General features: G+C 41.3%; 1 protein-coding gene across 1 annotated transcript in view; it reads right to left on the bottom strand.

Annotated features, from left to right (window-relative positions):
* Window positions 1-3,759: 3,759 nt before the first annotated feature.
* Window positions 3,760-14,845, bottom strand: part of LOC124285125 (mothers against decapentaplegic homolog 4-like) — a 69,082-nt gene continuing 57,996 nt past the window's right edge. Inside the window, 1 exon segment of the mRNA XM_046721277.1 lies at window positions 3,760-8,676. Coding sequence (XP_046577233.1) covers window positions 8,450-8,676 — 227 coding nt within the window. The 3' untranslated portion in view covers window positions 3,760-8,449.

The raw sequence follows: 14,845 nt of genomic DNA, 5'->3' as shown, positions 1-14,845 counted from the left end.
ATTCAGGGTGGGCTGTTGAGAGAGAATATGTGTGGGCCAGCCATTCAGGGTGGACTGTTGAGAGAAATATGTGTGGACCAGACATTCAGGGTGGGCTGTTGAGATAGAATATGTGTGGACCAGGCATTCAGGGTGGGCTGTTGAGAGAGAATATGTGTGGACCAGACATTCAGGGTGGGCTGTTGAGAGAGAATATGTGTGGACCAGGCATTCAGGGTGGGCTGTTGAGAGAGAATATGTGTGGGCCAGCCATTCAGGGTGGGCTGTTGAGAGAGAATATGTGTGGGCCAGCCATTCAGGGTGGGCTGTTGAGAGAGAATATGTGTGGGCCAGCCATTCAGCGTGGGCTGTTGAGAGAAAATATGTGTGGACCAGGCATTCAGGGTGGGCTGTTGAGAGAGAATATGTGTGGACCAGGCTTTCAGGGTGGGCTGTTGAGAGAGAATATGTGTGGACCAGACATTCAGGGTGGGCTGTTGAGAGAGAATATGTGTGGACCAGACATTCAGGGTGGGCTGTTGAGAGAGAATATGTGTGGGCCAGACATTCAGGGTGGGTTGTCAAGAATTGTCTTTGAGAAAGGCTATAATATCTACCATTGCTGATCACAATATTATAAAGCCATCAGCTGTAAATATACCGATTAAGAACATATGATTACAGGGATCACAGGCAGGGATGCTTGAAAGGGCCAGTATAAACGCAATTAGCCAGGACAGAACTTCAGTGCTTATTTTTCTGGAGGAATGTCTAGTATTTTACTGGTACTCTCAGCTCTAATAATGTACGTTTATCTTTTAAATTTTTAATTCTATTTAATAAAATGTTTTTAGATTATATGACTGTACTTCATAATATATTTTAATATACAGATAAACTTATTATAGCAATCAAGTCTGTTTTTTTCTTCACATGAAAGCTCTCATAAATGTAATACTCACCAAAGCTGAATAGGCTGTGGGGTAGCCTAGTGGTTAAAGTGTTGGCTCGTCACGGTGAAGACCCGGGTTCGATTCCCCCACATGGGTACAATGTGTGAAGCCCATTTCTGGTGTCCCCCGCTGTGATATTGCTGGAATATTGCCAAAAGTGGTGTAAAACTAAACTCACTCACTCACTTATGAGTGGATACTGGCATGTCAAAGAGAGCTAAGGACAATGGAGACCATTTGTCAACAGAGTAGGCAATTATTTGGCCAGTCTGAAGTCCATGGTGATGACTGCCTGACTGAGTTTGGTTTTACGCCGCTTTTAGCAATATTCCAGCAATATCCCGGCGGGGGACACCAGAAATGGGCTTCACTCATTGTACCCATGTTGGGTTTTGAACCCGGGTCTTCGGAGTGACGAGCCAACGCTTTAACCACTAGACTACCCCACCACCCCCAATGGTGATGAAGCTCTTTCCCAGGTAAAGTGGATCAATGGACATGACTTTCATTTATTTGTACGATGCTTTATGTTCTATTTTTCTGTTGTGGTTTCTGGAACAGTCTGTGTAACTTGTAAACTTACATGAAGAGTGTGTCAGGACCAGTTTGTTCGAACAAACCGCAACCGCCACCGCAGTAATATTGCTGAGTGCCGCGTTAAACAACCAAACCAAACCGGAAACTATATGTTTAACAATAACTCCCTGGAGATGTGTTCATTTTACCTAAAGTAAAAGGCAAATAACTTCTTCTATATTGTATGTCACTTTTCTGGGCAACTCTTTCCCCTCATCAGGTAAAACATGTACGTTCCTTCACCATCTTGCTCTGATGGCTGAGATGATGACAAGATAAACATGATTAACGGGCCGTTACCGTGGTTATGGTCGTCGTTTGAAAATGCTATGGCAATCTGCCCAGCTTCTGGAGCAGGAAATACTTTATGAAATATATTTCTGGGTATGACTAGCTACTACAGAAAATTCCTGTTATGTGGTGGCCTAAGTATATTGTCACTTGCTCATGAATTCTCACGTCTTGAAAGCAAGGGAGTTTGAAAAAATATTTCGGCTGTCCGTTGATGCCAGTGTCACATAAAGATGCTGAAGGGAATAACACACTGCATATTTACATACTTATCCTATCTCACACAACAAACTCCCAACCTACCGGCAGTGGGGTACCCTAGTGGTTACAGCATTTGCTCGTCACACAGAAGATCTGGGTTCGATTCCCCACAGGGGTACAATGTGTGAAGTCCATTTCTGGTGTCCCCGCTGTGATATTGCTAGATTATTGCTAAAAGAGGCATAAAACTAAACTCACTGCTACTTGATGCTCATTACCTGCTCTTTCAGAGAGGAGGCGGTGGGGCAGCCTAGTGGTTAAAGCATTCGCTTGTCATGCCGAAGACCCGGGGTCAATTCCCCACATGGCTACATTCTGTGAAGCCCATTTCTGGTGTCGCCTGCTGTGATAATGCTGGAATATTGCTAAAAGCGGCGTAAAACTCAACTCATCTTCAGAGAGAATAACATTTCACAGATATCACATAACCAGTGAGCGCTAACTGTATGAGCAGATAGTGCTGTGACATTGTCCAGGTAAGGTGGTAGTGGGGGCTGCTGGGTGTGTTTGGCCGACTTGTTTCGCAACTGGAAAAATTCCGAGGGTCCCAACTGAAACAACCCCTCAGCATCAATAGAGGAAGGAAAAATCTAAAGTGTGAGGTACGATATAATTAGAAATTTGTTATTTTTTCAAATATAACAAGCAGCATGCAGGACATCACCCAATTCAGCAGTCAGCAAGGGGAAAGAATCCTGCAGACCGAGCTGCAGCAAAGGTTATGAGACAAGCCAATAAAATTTGAACATGACTTTATTTCACATTCGTTACAGAGATGATACAAGATGAAGCCTAGGACACAACGGCCAATAACTGTATAATTCTTTAGGTATCACTGCCATTACTCGCTTGCCAGAAACCCACAATCACCGCGTTCCACACCATCATCTGACCTTGGATCAGTTCCCATGACAACTGTTACCATGCCAGTTTCAACACAATAGGACAGATACCCACTGGGATGATAACAGTAATCTACACACAGATTTGTAAACATTCAAAATTCAGCGAAACCTTACCTCACATACTACCCTTTTGAAGAGGATAAACAGTCATTCAAATTCAATTTAGACATGATAGATTATGACTTTGGGGTAGTAGCGTAGCGATTCAACTATTTCATGTGAAGAATGCTTTCAGCAACCTATGCCTTCAGTATGAACAGTGAATACTCCAACCACAAAGCTAACACAACAACCCTGATATATACAGATTCTCTCCTGAATGTCTTTTGAGATCTGATATATCAATGCTTGGAAACAAACGTTTACGTTTATTTGGTAAGCCTTGACATTTCTAACTTTTATGATATATAAAGAAAAATTGCCATTGACTATTCTAGATCTTTTACTTTCTCATAAGTAACATTATTTTGAGCTAGAAAATGTACAGCTAACCAGTTTCATGGGCAATGCTGGGTGATATCATTTCATTGTGACGTCATGGCAACTGATGATGTCACAATGTTCTGCAAAGTATTGTGATGCAATTCCTTTGATAAAACAAGATACTACAATAGTTCTTATCATTTCAGAGAACTGTAGAATATTTATCCTGCCACTGGACCCTCTTGTTAGTCAGTATTATCCTACATGGTACAAGTACATCCAAAGTCAGTAGATGGTTTGAAATGCAGATGATTGAAATGAGTATCTTGGTAAAAGCCATACAGTAGATTAGATGAGAACACTACACGGTGGAATGCCAAGCTTTTAACGTAGACATGAAAATACAGAAATAGTTGATAAATGAACAAATATGACACCTCCTAAGGTATTGATTCCAACTCTGCTATCCTTTCATAAATAGTGCCTACAATTTGCTCCGCACCAAGTCTGTGGTCTGTCTGAATGCAAGCTACGGCTCCTGTTCCGTGTTGACATGAATGTAATATGCAGACTATTTGGAAACTTTTCTCTTTCTGGAGGGGATGGGGTTACATTGTTTTGAATAAATATTATCTCCTGAAATGATGGAAATCAGTATTTGTGTTCAGGATTTACAAAAGACAAATATTGGACATAATGGAGGGTTTCAAAACTTTCCTGCAGTCTCTACCCTTCTGAGTAGCTCTATGGTTTAAAATGCTCCTTTCTCAAGAAAATATAATGGTAAGCGATGCTGATTTAACTGGTTATTCCGTTACACCACCACGTGTCAGCCTAGAACCTGAAGTCCTGGGATCGTGGCATGGTCTGTCCCCATCCCCCAATCTAGAAGAATTAACTCCAGGCATGCAAGAACAGATAGTGAATCGGATCCTGGACCGATTATGACCCATCTGATAAGAGCGTATCCACCAGGTATTTCACCAGACATTCATTTGTTCATAGGCTCTGCTAACAACTATAGGTCTACCTTATGGACCTCACATACATGATACTCTGATCCCAGCTAGCATGTAAAACAGAACTACTTGTCTAATAACAAATTATCAATGCCTATCCATCCAATAGTTTATCTCATGATACAAAATATTTGATCTTTGGCTTTTTCACTAGATCAAAGTGGACGATATTACCTGATTCCACATGACCGCTTTAGACACCAGAGAAGGACCATTTGACAGGGTAACACAATTTATTACATCTACACCACTGACGAGTAAATATTATACCCTGGTGAAAATAACATGACAAGTCCTTGATATAAAATCATATAAAACTACTGTATCACCACAGATTATTTTGATTGGACACTCAGTAGCACATTTGCAGACAATTCCTGCAGACAGACCCAATTTGATACACCTGATGTGATTAACCCTTGGAACACAAACTTCCACAAATTGTATGCAGAAAAAATGTAAAAAATACCTTTGGTCAGTAAGTCAAAAACATTAAGAAAGATTATACATGTATATTGTACAGGATTTTCGTAATCATTTTTAAGTTAGATTTGGATCAGCAATTGATGGAACAAAAAAGAATGATAAAATTACAGTCTGGGTTGGGACATAATAAATACTATAAATCTAAAATCTCACGACGGATCTGTGAACCAGTTGGCTGAATGCAAATTATTACGGTGGATTCAGTTAACATCATGAGACTTCATTTCTCAATTTCATTTTTTAAAAACAGAATAATACATTGTGCTCTCCATAGGCATATATAATAATAAAAGTTTCTGTAAAATCTCAGCGGCAACATCAGGATGTCGTCCCAAGAGAGGGAACCCTACAATCTAAAATAGCTATAAAATCAACAGACATGTACGCCAGTCTGACCATTCTTAGTTCTGGGAATGAACCTAGTACGTCTTTGAAAAAGGTGAAATCTCTAATTCTTGACAAAAAATTGTCTTCAGGTTTTAAACACATAAATCTTCAAAGGACAGGCAGGACGTTCAGAAACAATCTGTTGTGATTGAAAGAAATTGTTCAAGATGAACACTGACCTAAATAATGTTTCATCTCAAACCAAACTTCCTGCCCCAACAACTAAACTGTCAGTCCGCTGCTTTGGGTATACATATTTACTATCCTCAATCTACTCCTCTACACCTACCTTCAGGACCATATACACTGTGGGTGATAAAGTTTCCTTGAAAAAGCCTAGCAATAAATATTGATGTGAAAGATCAGCCTCTACAAACAGAAGTGGTAGATGGTCGGTAAGTCTTGTTCAAATTGTACTGTAACCATGACAACATTGTAATCAAACATAATGATGGCTGGAAGTAAACAACATGACGTATCCATGGTAACAACATGACAAGATATAGCACTGATGATATTGACAAGTAACCATGGTAACACAGATATGTACACTGACTTACCCACAACCAAGATCAGACGCTCGAACTGAATTTCGATGGGGAACATGACAACACAAGTCCACCATTTTAGTGTAATACCTTCTATTGTTTATACCCATATTCTTTCAACAATCCTTATTGACTTAATTGTATGTGTGCTCCCTACATTACTGTAAGCCAAATAAAATCCCTTAAAAAATCTTGAACAAAATTGAATTAAATGTGTTGATGTTTGAAAGTTTTGGATAGTTTGATTTCAGTTGGAGGCAGCCAGTTCTCAACACACGGGACATCACAAGTCAATGATGGAAGACAAACACAAACACCGAGCACAAGCAGCCACAGCCTAGCTCAACTGTCTCTCTCCAGAACCTTACACACTAGCACTGCAGACCTTGGAAGTAATGACAGCGAGATGTCACAGAAACAGTGGGGGTCGGGCGACCCTTAGAGCACTATTTGTCTTTTAAAAGCACTGAGTGAAAGATATATCGCTTGATGTATGATATCTTTGAATATCTAAATATTGGATGAGCTTAGACACACTTCATCCTGGAGGACCCAGAAGCACTTCATCTAGGACAACCCAAGAATCACTGCATCGAGGATGACACTAGAAGCACTGCATCAAGGACAACCCAAGAATCACTGCATCGAGGATGACACTAGAATTACTGCATCAAGGACAATCCAAGAAGCACTGCATCAAGGACAATCCAAAAAGCACTGCATCTAGGATGACACTAGAAGCACTCCATCAAGGACAATCCAAGAAGCACTGTATCTAGGATGACACTAGAAGCACTGTATCTAGGATGACACTAGAAGCAATGCAAGTTATGACCCATGAAGCATTTTCTAGGATGACAGTACAGAATTAGAATATACGGACTCTGCCCCAATAACCACAAGCTTTATTCCCCTAATGCTGAATGCAGTCCTTGGTTATGACACAACTGTGGATCCAACCACTGACCTTCTGGTCTCAGTGCCAACAAGACGATATTCAAATGTCAAGTATAGCGCTCTACCTTTCTCCTTTATCCAAAGAATCATGAAAAGATGGACTCTGGTAAATACCAAACTAGCACATTTAACAAGTGAAACTTCCCAGTTCATGATTTAAACAAATCTTCCAAGGTCTGCAGTCTTACAAATGTCAAACCCTCAAGGTATTCTTATGAGAAATGGAATAATTACTCAATCATGGTAGCTCTTGATTAAGTCAACACTTTGAGTGCTTTTGAATTACACTGCACCATAGGGATTAACTATCAATGGACCCTCCATAAAGACTACACCTACATAAAACAGACAGATAAGTTCAGCTTGGAAGATATCATAAAATGTGTAATAACGTATGACGGACATGATACACACACAGAAACATCTCGGTGTGTAGAAATGACACACCGTGTCTAAATTCTTCTTTGTGAATGATAGCCTATGTTTAAATACAAGAATGCATGAATCACTAAAACAAGTTTGTTTGTTGTTTAACGCCGCACTCAGCACTATTCCAGCTATTTGGCGGCGGTCTGTAAATAATCGAGTCTGGACCAGACAATCCAGTGATAGAATCCTCCACATCAGCTCCAAATCCTTCCGTACTCCCTCGCTCTGTAATACTATGGTTTATATGAATAGTTAAATACAAGCTTGATAAGCTTACATCACAATACAGTACATTAGAATACATTTAAACATCTAAGTCTAAAATATTCTATTACATTCAAAGTAAGGTCAGGTCATGACCTTGACCTTTGGTTGATATGACCTTGACCTGATTGATATAACAACCCTGATTCTATCAAGCATTTAATGACATTAATCCAAACTAACCAAGTAAGGACATATTTGACATTGACCTTGTAGTCAGGTCATGACCTTGACCTTTAGGTCAAATAGGACCTTGAGGTAATAACTGTCCCCTTCTTCTGCAGTATTGTTAGCACAAGTGTTTCAGTCAACCAGCTGCAAGGCAACCTCAATGTACCAGCCAGGGCATAATAGATATAGAGTTCCAGAGACAGAAGTGGCATTTAGTAGAAACAGCATAAAACGTTAGCCCATGTACCATCACAAAACAGGCATCAGAAATGAAGCAGCAGTCTGCGACTCTATCCACTAGTACGAAGCCTGTCTTGTTAAATTTCAGATTGTCTAATATGATAAGCTTGTATCAGCCACACTAAAACTAACATCTACTTAAAATAATGCCAGTATAGTTCAATCGAATAGATTCCCAAAGATCTGGATCGACGTAAGCAAACATATTGTGTTCCCTAAATATTGCAAGGAGAACATACTTCTATAGCCTCATTATTCAGGACCGTTGTAACTATTGTTAGCCTGTTACATCTGACAACAGCAGATTCTGCTGCACAACTAGTCTGCCTGACTGATTCAATTCTCTATCCCTGATTACATTGGAGTAAAATACTCAGATACAAGAATGCTTTGGTTTGATGTAGATTTGGCATTGTCTTTTTACCCTCCGTCGTCTTCACTCTGCAGACTCGGCTGACTGCTACACCTTTTGCCTTGTAGCCGTCGTCTCCGTGAAGACCAGTATAACACAACACTCGCACACAGCGTCAACAATAACCTTACAACACAACACGTGGCACTCAGCCCAGGAAGAACCCTCGTGGAGGTCGGGGGTCGTTGAGGGGCATGGCTTGCAGGACCTCGTCCAGGAGTTGTAGCGGTCGGTGCAGCTGCACTTCAATCCAACATGGAGTCTCCTTTATGCTCTTGCGTGGGTAGTCAGGACCCCAGCCTTTCACGAAGCTCAGTCGTAGAATACACAGCCGCCGCAGGTCGTCCACTCCGATCCCTGCTGCAGCTGACAGACCTGAAGCAGGATAAAGGGTCTGAATTACAGAAGGAGCAATGGTGGAGTGAGTGAGTGAGTTAGGTAAGTTACAGACATGTGACGTGATGGGGTGGGTGCTGAGTGAGTGAGTTTGAAAGGAGTGAGTTAAAAGTGAGTAGGTGAGTGGGTGGAGTGAAAGAGTGAGTGAAACTCTGTCAACAATATCCTGACAATTTCTTTTGAAAAAAGTCACTTGCCACAGGGCAAGTGACTTTAAGAAAGTAACTTGTCCTGACTAATTTTCCACTTGCCCTGGTTTTATGACATAATCATGATGATGTAATTATGAAAGAATAAATCAACATGGTATTTGATGTTAATGTTTACTGGACTATTTATTGTAAAGTGATAAATAGCAAAGAAGATAACTCTACTTTATTATCATTGCGAAATTTAATAGCTACATTTTGAGCAGCTATGAAATTAAATCCAAGTTTATTTGCAGTTTGAAACCATAGTGGAAATTATCTAGTAGCCCACGGACAAGTAAGATACCATTATTTGATTGCCCAAAATGAAAACTGACTTGGGATTTTTGAACCCCTGACTGTAAGTTAAGCAAGTCTAGCCAAGGCAAGCGAGACACTGAATGGCAGGGACTAGACTGCCATGCTATCAGTGACGTCCCAGAACCTGACAACCTGACCCACTTACAGTCATCTCTTCTCACAGCACTGACAGGGGAATATGACGTACCAGGTGTGTTGCAAGATTTGGAAGGACTATCCAGGAAGATGCCTACCAGTCTGGCAGAATGATTGTGACATTTTGGAAGAGTGTTACCAATATAATCAAGTGAAACATATTAAATGGTAGCAGCTCACCAGAATGTGTAGTCATCGGTCTAAACTGTCACCAGTGACTGCTACTTAGAAAAGATTTCTAGTTTTTTTCAGCTGATTTTACCAATAAGGTTACGAGTGATGTTAACTCAGAGCCTCGTATTCATCTTCTAAAGACAATATTATTGTTTGAAACAGTTTCACCAAACAGTCATATCTGCAGTGATTTAAACAAAACATACGAATGCCAAATGATCCAGCCTGATCATCTAATCACTTGCCTGGATTGACCAGCACAGGTTGCTGGGATCAGTTCTATTTATAATATCATGTGTCCAGAGTGTATAAAGTGAATGTTGGACAAGCATGCGCCATCGAGTTGAACAGTGAGGGGAACATGGAGATCAAAGCACATCACAGAAACACCACAAACCAAAGTAACCTACTGTTATAAAACTGTTGTACTGCACCAGTTACAGCACTGGGTGTTATGTACTTGTTTGTTTGTTTGTAGTTTAACATCGCACTCAGCAATATTCCAGCTATATGGTGGCAGTCTGCCAATAATCAAGGCTGGACCAGACCATCCAGTGATCAACAACATGAGCATCAATCTTTGCAATTGTGATATGATGACATGTGTCAACCAAGTCAGCCAGCCTGACCACCCGATCCTGTCAGTCGCCTCTTACGACAACCATTGGATGCTGGAGACAAGGTACACACACTCTTGCATGAAACAAGGCACAGAGCTACACTGTTTCTACTTGGGAAACAATGTCAATGCTGCAACGATGGGTGGCTATCAGATACACAGGGCACTTCAGTGAGGCAACAGCAGTCCCAGGAGTCTGTGTTATTTTAAAAAATTTATCTGTGCATAACCAAGTATTCATACTACCTATCAAATTGTGCTTAGTAAGCATCAGACTTGTCCAGGGATTTACACGGAGTCCTTGTATTTGAGGGTCCCTGGGACTCTTACTCTTAAGGCTCCTGGACAACAAATGGGGGTCCCAGACACTTACATATTATCATTAATGCTGTTATTGTATTGTGTATCATGATCATCACATAGTTACAGTAATTAAATTGCAAATAATACCATAACCCAGCTGGTGGCAAACTCAGTGATAACTTATCATCACTTGATTGGAAGTTTTACAAAAAGTACTTGGACTTTTTCTGAGTCCCTGTGGACCCGCTAACAAATTTTGTTGCATCCATTGTCAATTTTATGCGTATAGGACGCAGGAATTGGCATCCTGTAAATCCCTGCTTGTCTATACGGTTATTTTGGTTTTCTTTTACAATCTGCAGATTCATTAATGCTTTGACTTCAATGACTTGAGTTTCAAAGTCAATGCCTGACTACTCCTTGAAGAACATTATGATAAAGTTCTTAACTCAAAATTTGAAAATTGAATTAAACATGTTCTTAAACACCTAATATATATGGCCGAGCTTATCACAGGCAATGGAAAGTCTCTACCGTTTCTCCAATGATTCTCTAACTGAAGGAATAAGGTGACTTTGATGGAATCAGGCATAAAGCCCGGAACTGTGGTTCGGATTGGCCGATTATAAACTGTTTGAAGTACCATGTTCAGGAAACACATCTTCTCAATCTCACTCAGTAATCTCTTACCTGGAGAGAAGGTCATTCTGGTTCATTATTTATAATTTTCTATTCTATCAGCAGATATATATCTGTGACGAATGTTTGAGGACCCTTCTTTCGCTGTGTCACTTTTTTATGATTCAAATATCCCCAATTGCAAAATATCAGTTCCTTATTCATAAGATCTTGGGTGGATTTTCAAAGATATCTGAATATTGTTGCTAAGCAGTAATTCTGGGAAGAGGTTCACAGAGGACCTTGTGATTGTCTGTAAGTGTTTAAATCCAGGAACCTTCTTGATCTCTTGTATTCAACATTATGACTAGGACTATTCCCAGCTAAAGTTGTAGCATTACAAAACAAAATAATTGAAAAGCAGTGTATCCAATTATCATGCAGTAGAATTATCCTTGAATAAGCATCCAAGCCCAGGACAACTTCCAGTAACAAGAATGGTTGATTGCCAAAAGGATAGCGGAGGTATCAAGCTACCTGAAACATTGATGCAATAAATCAGGTGCTAACAGGCTGCAGCTAAATTGATCCCTGCCAAAGTGAATGAAGGCTAATGAAGGTTCAATGACCTGTCTGCAACAATGTTCCACAGAAACCAGTGATAATGATGTTCATGTGGCCACAAGCTATTTCGAGGTGAGAGTCCGCTCTCATTCAACCAGGTTCTTCTGGTGTGTAGACTGTTGCATATTCTCATATCAATGCCAGTGAGTTAGAAACTGAGGAGAACAACGGAAAAGGCAAAAGAGGAAACAAAAGCTTACCCCACTGTGAGCAGCAGCTGTGGTCGGCACCACACGCGAGAGACAGGAATATAGCGGGAGAGGCACATGGCATAGCTGACATTATACATGACTGTGTACGGGGGTTACACCAATGTATGTACACTTTACACCACGGTGGGGATAGACAGGTCTTATACCATGGTCGGAATATACAGGTCTAACACCATAGTCGGGATATACACATCTAACATCATGGTTGGGATATACAGGTATAACATCATGGTTGGGATATACAGGTGAGTTAGGTTTTATGCCGCTTTTAGCAATATTCCAGCAATATCACGGCGGTGGGACACCAGAAATGGGCTTCACATATTGAACCCATGTGGGGAATCGAACCCGGGCCTTTTTGGTGTGACGAGCAAACACTTTATCCACTAAGCTACCCTACCGCCCCGGAGATATACAGGTCTAACACCATGGCCGTGATATACACGTCAAACATCATGGTTGGGATATACATGTCTAACATCATGGTTGGGATACACATGTTTAACATCATGTTTGGGATATACAGGTCTAATATCATGTTTGGGATGTAAAGGTCTAACATCATGGTCGGGATATACAGCTCTAACACCATGGTCGGGATATACAGGTCTAACACCATGGTCGGGACACACAGGTCTAACATCATGGTTGTGATATACAGGTCTAACACCATGGTTGGGATATACAGCTCTAACATCATGGTTGTGATATACACATCAAACATCATGTTCGTGATATTCATGTCTAACACCATGGTCGGGACATGGAGGTCTAACACCATGGTCGGGACATACAGGTCTAACACCATGGTTGGGATATACAGATCTAATACCATGGTCGGGATATACAGGTCTAACACCATGGTCGGGATATACAGGTCTAACACCATGGTCGGGACATACAGGTCTAACACCATGGTCGGGATATACAGGTCTAACACCATGGTCGGGATATACAGGTCTAACACCATGGTCGGGACATACAGGTCTAACACCATGGTTGGGATATACAGGTCTAACACCATGGTCATGGGGATATACAGGTCTAACACCATGGTGGGGGATATACAGGTCTAACAACACCATGGTCGGGATATACAGGTCTAACACCACACAGGTCTAACATGGTTGGGATATACAGGTCTAACACCATGGTCATGGGATATACAGGTCTAACACCATGGTCGGGACACAGGTCTAACACCATGGTAGGGGTCTAACACCATGGTCAGGGATATACAGGTCTAACACCATGGGGATATACAGGTACAGGATATACAGGTCTAACACCATGGTCGGATATACAGGATCAGGATATACAGGTCTAACACCATGGTCGGGATATACAGGTCTAACACCATGGTCGGGATACACAGGTCTAACACCATGGTCGGGATATACAGGTCTAACACCATGGTCGGGACATACAGGTCTAACACCATGGTCGGGACATACAGGTCTAACACCATGGTCGGGTCTAACACCATGGTCGGGATCACACAGGTCTAACACCACATGGTCGGGATATACATACAGGTCTAACACCATGGTCGGGACACACAGGTCTAACACCATGGTCATGGGGATATACAGGTCTAACACCATGGTCATTATCACAGGGGTCGGGATATACAGGTCTAACACACCATGGTGGGATATACAGGTCTAACACCATGGTCGGGATATACAGGTCTAACACCATGGTCGGGATATACAGGTCTAACACCATGGTCGGGATATACAGGTCTAACACCATGGTCGGGACACACAGGTCTAACATCATGATCGGGATATACAGGTCTAACACCATGGTCAGGATATATAGTATGATTAGAAAATTTTGAGAATTTGAGGAATATGTTTAATTGGATATCTAGTATAAACAACCTTGACCAGCTATCAAGTGCTTGGTTTCATTCTAGATAGACAACTCTGTTAATCCTTTTTCATTAGTTTGTGAAGAGTTATCACCCTTTGTTTACTTGCTAGCGGACGACATTTTCAGTGATCCTCAGTATGGATGATTTAGAGAAGAGGAAGTTGATTTTAGAGAATTATAACAAGGACATCAGATCAGCTAAAGTGATTTCAATTAGAACAGGCATCCCTTTATCCACTGTTTATCGTGTTTTGAAAAATATTGCACATGGATATTGGATCGAGCACCAGGCAGGCACAGGTAGGCCCAGAAAATTGACTGTCGGTGACAGGAGGCGGCTTGGTATTCTTGTTTCTAAAAACAAACGAAGGAGTTAAGAAAACTTAAGGCTGGATATGATTGCTAGAGGAACTGTGGCTGTCTGTAAGGAGACAATTAGAGCTGCATACAATGGGTTGGCAGAAAAGTCGAGGAATTCCATCACCGATCATGAAACCTGAACAAAAGGAGCAAAGGTTGACTGACTGACTGACTGAGTTTAGTTTTATGCCGCTTTTGGCAATATTCCAGCAATATCACGGCGGGGGACACCAGAAATGGGCTTAACACATTGTGCCCATGTGGGGAATCGAACTCGGGTCTTCGGCGTGACGAGCCAACGCTTTAACCACTAGGCTACCCCACCGCCCCGAGCAAAGGTTGAACTGGTGCTTACAGCATAGAAATTTTAACTGGGACAATGTGATTTTCTCAGATGAAAGTTCTGTGTAGCTGTTTCCTAATACACTGAAATTCTGGACCAAACAAAGTGAAAAACCTTTGTATCAGCGCCCAAAGTACAGTCCGAAATTTAACGTGTGGAGTGGCATATCTGTGTTGCCCCTCTGTGTATTTGAAGAGAATATGAACAGTGAGCGGTACACAGATATTCTCGAGGGACATTTACTTCCATCTGCTCCTGTGTTTTATGGAAATTTTTGGATTTTCCAGCAGGACAATGACCCAAAACATCGTTCAAAGCATTCACAGGCCTGGTTTCGGACCCAAAATATGACATCATTAGATTGGCCAAGCTA

This window comes from Haliotis rubra, unplaced genomic scaffold (assembly GCF_003918875.1).
Source record: "Haliotis rubra isolate DU_JTF1 unplaced genomic scaffold, ASM391887v1 Scf353, whole genome shotgun sequence".
Lineage (NCBI taxonomy): Eukaryota > Metazoa > Mollusca > Gastropoda > Lepetellida > Haliotidae > Haliotis > Haliotis rubra.
Note: the sequence above shows the minus strand (reverse complement) of the source record. Positions and strands in the feature narration are given on the sequence as shown.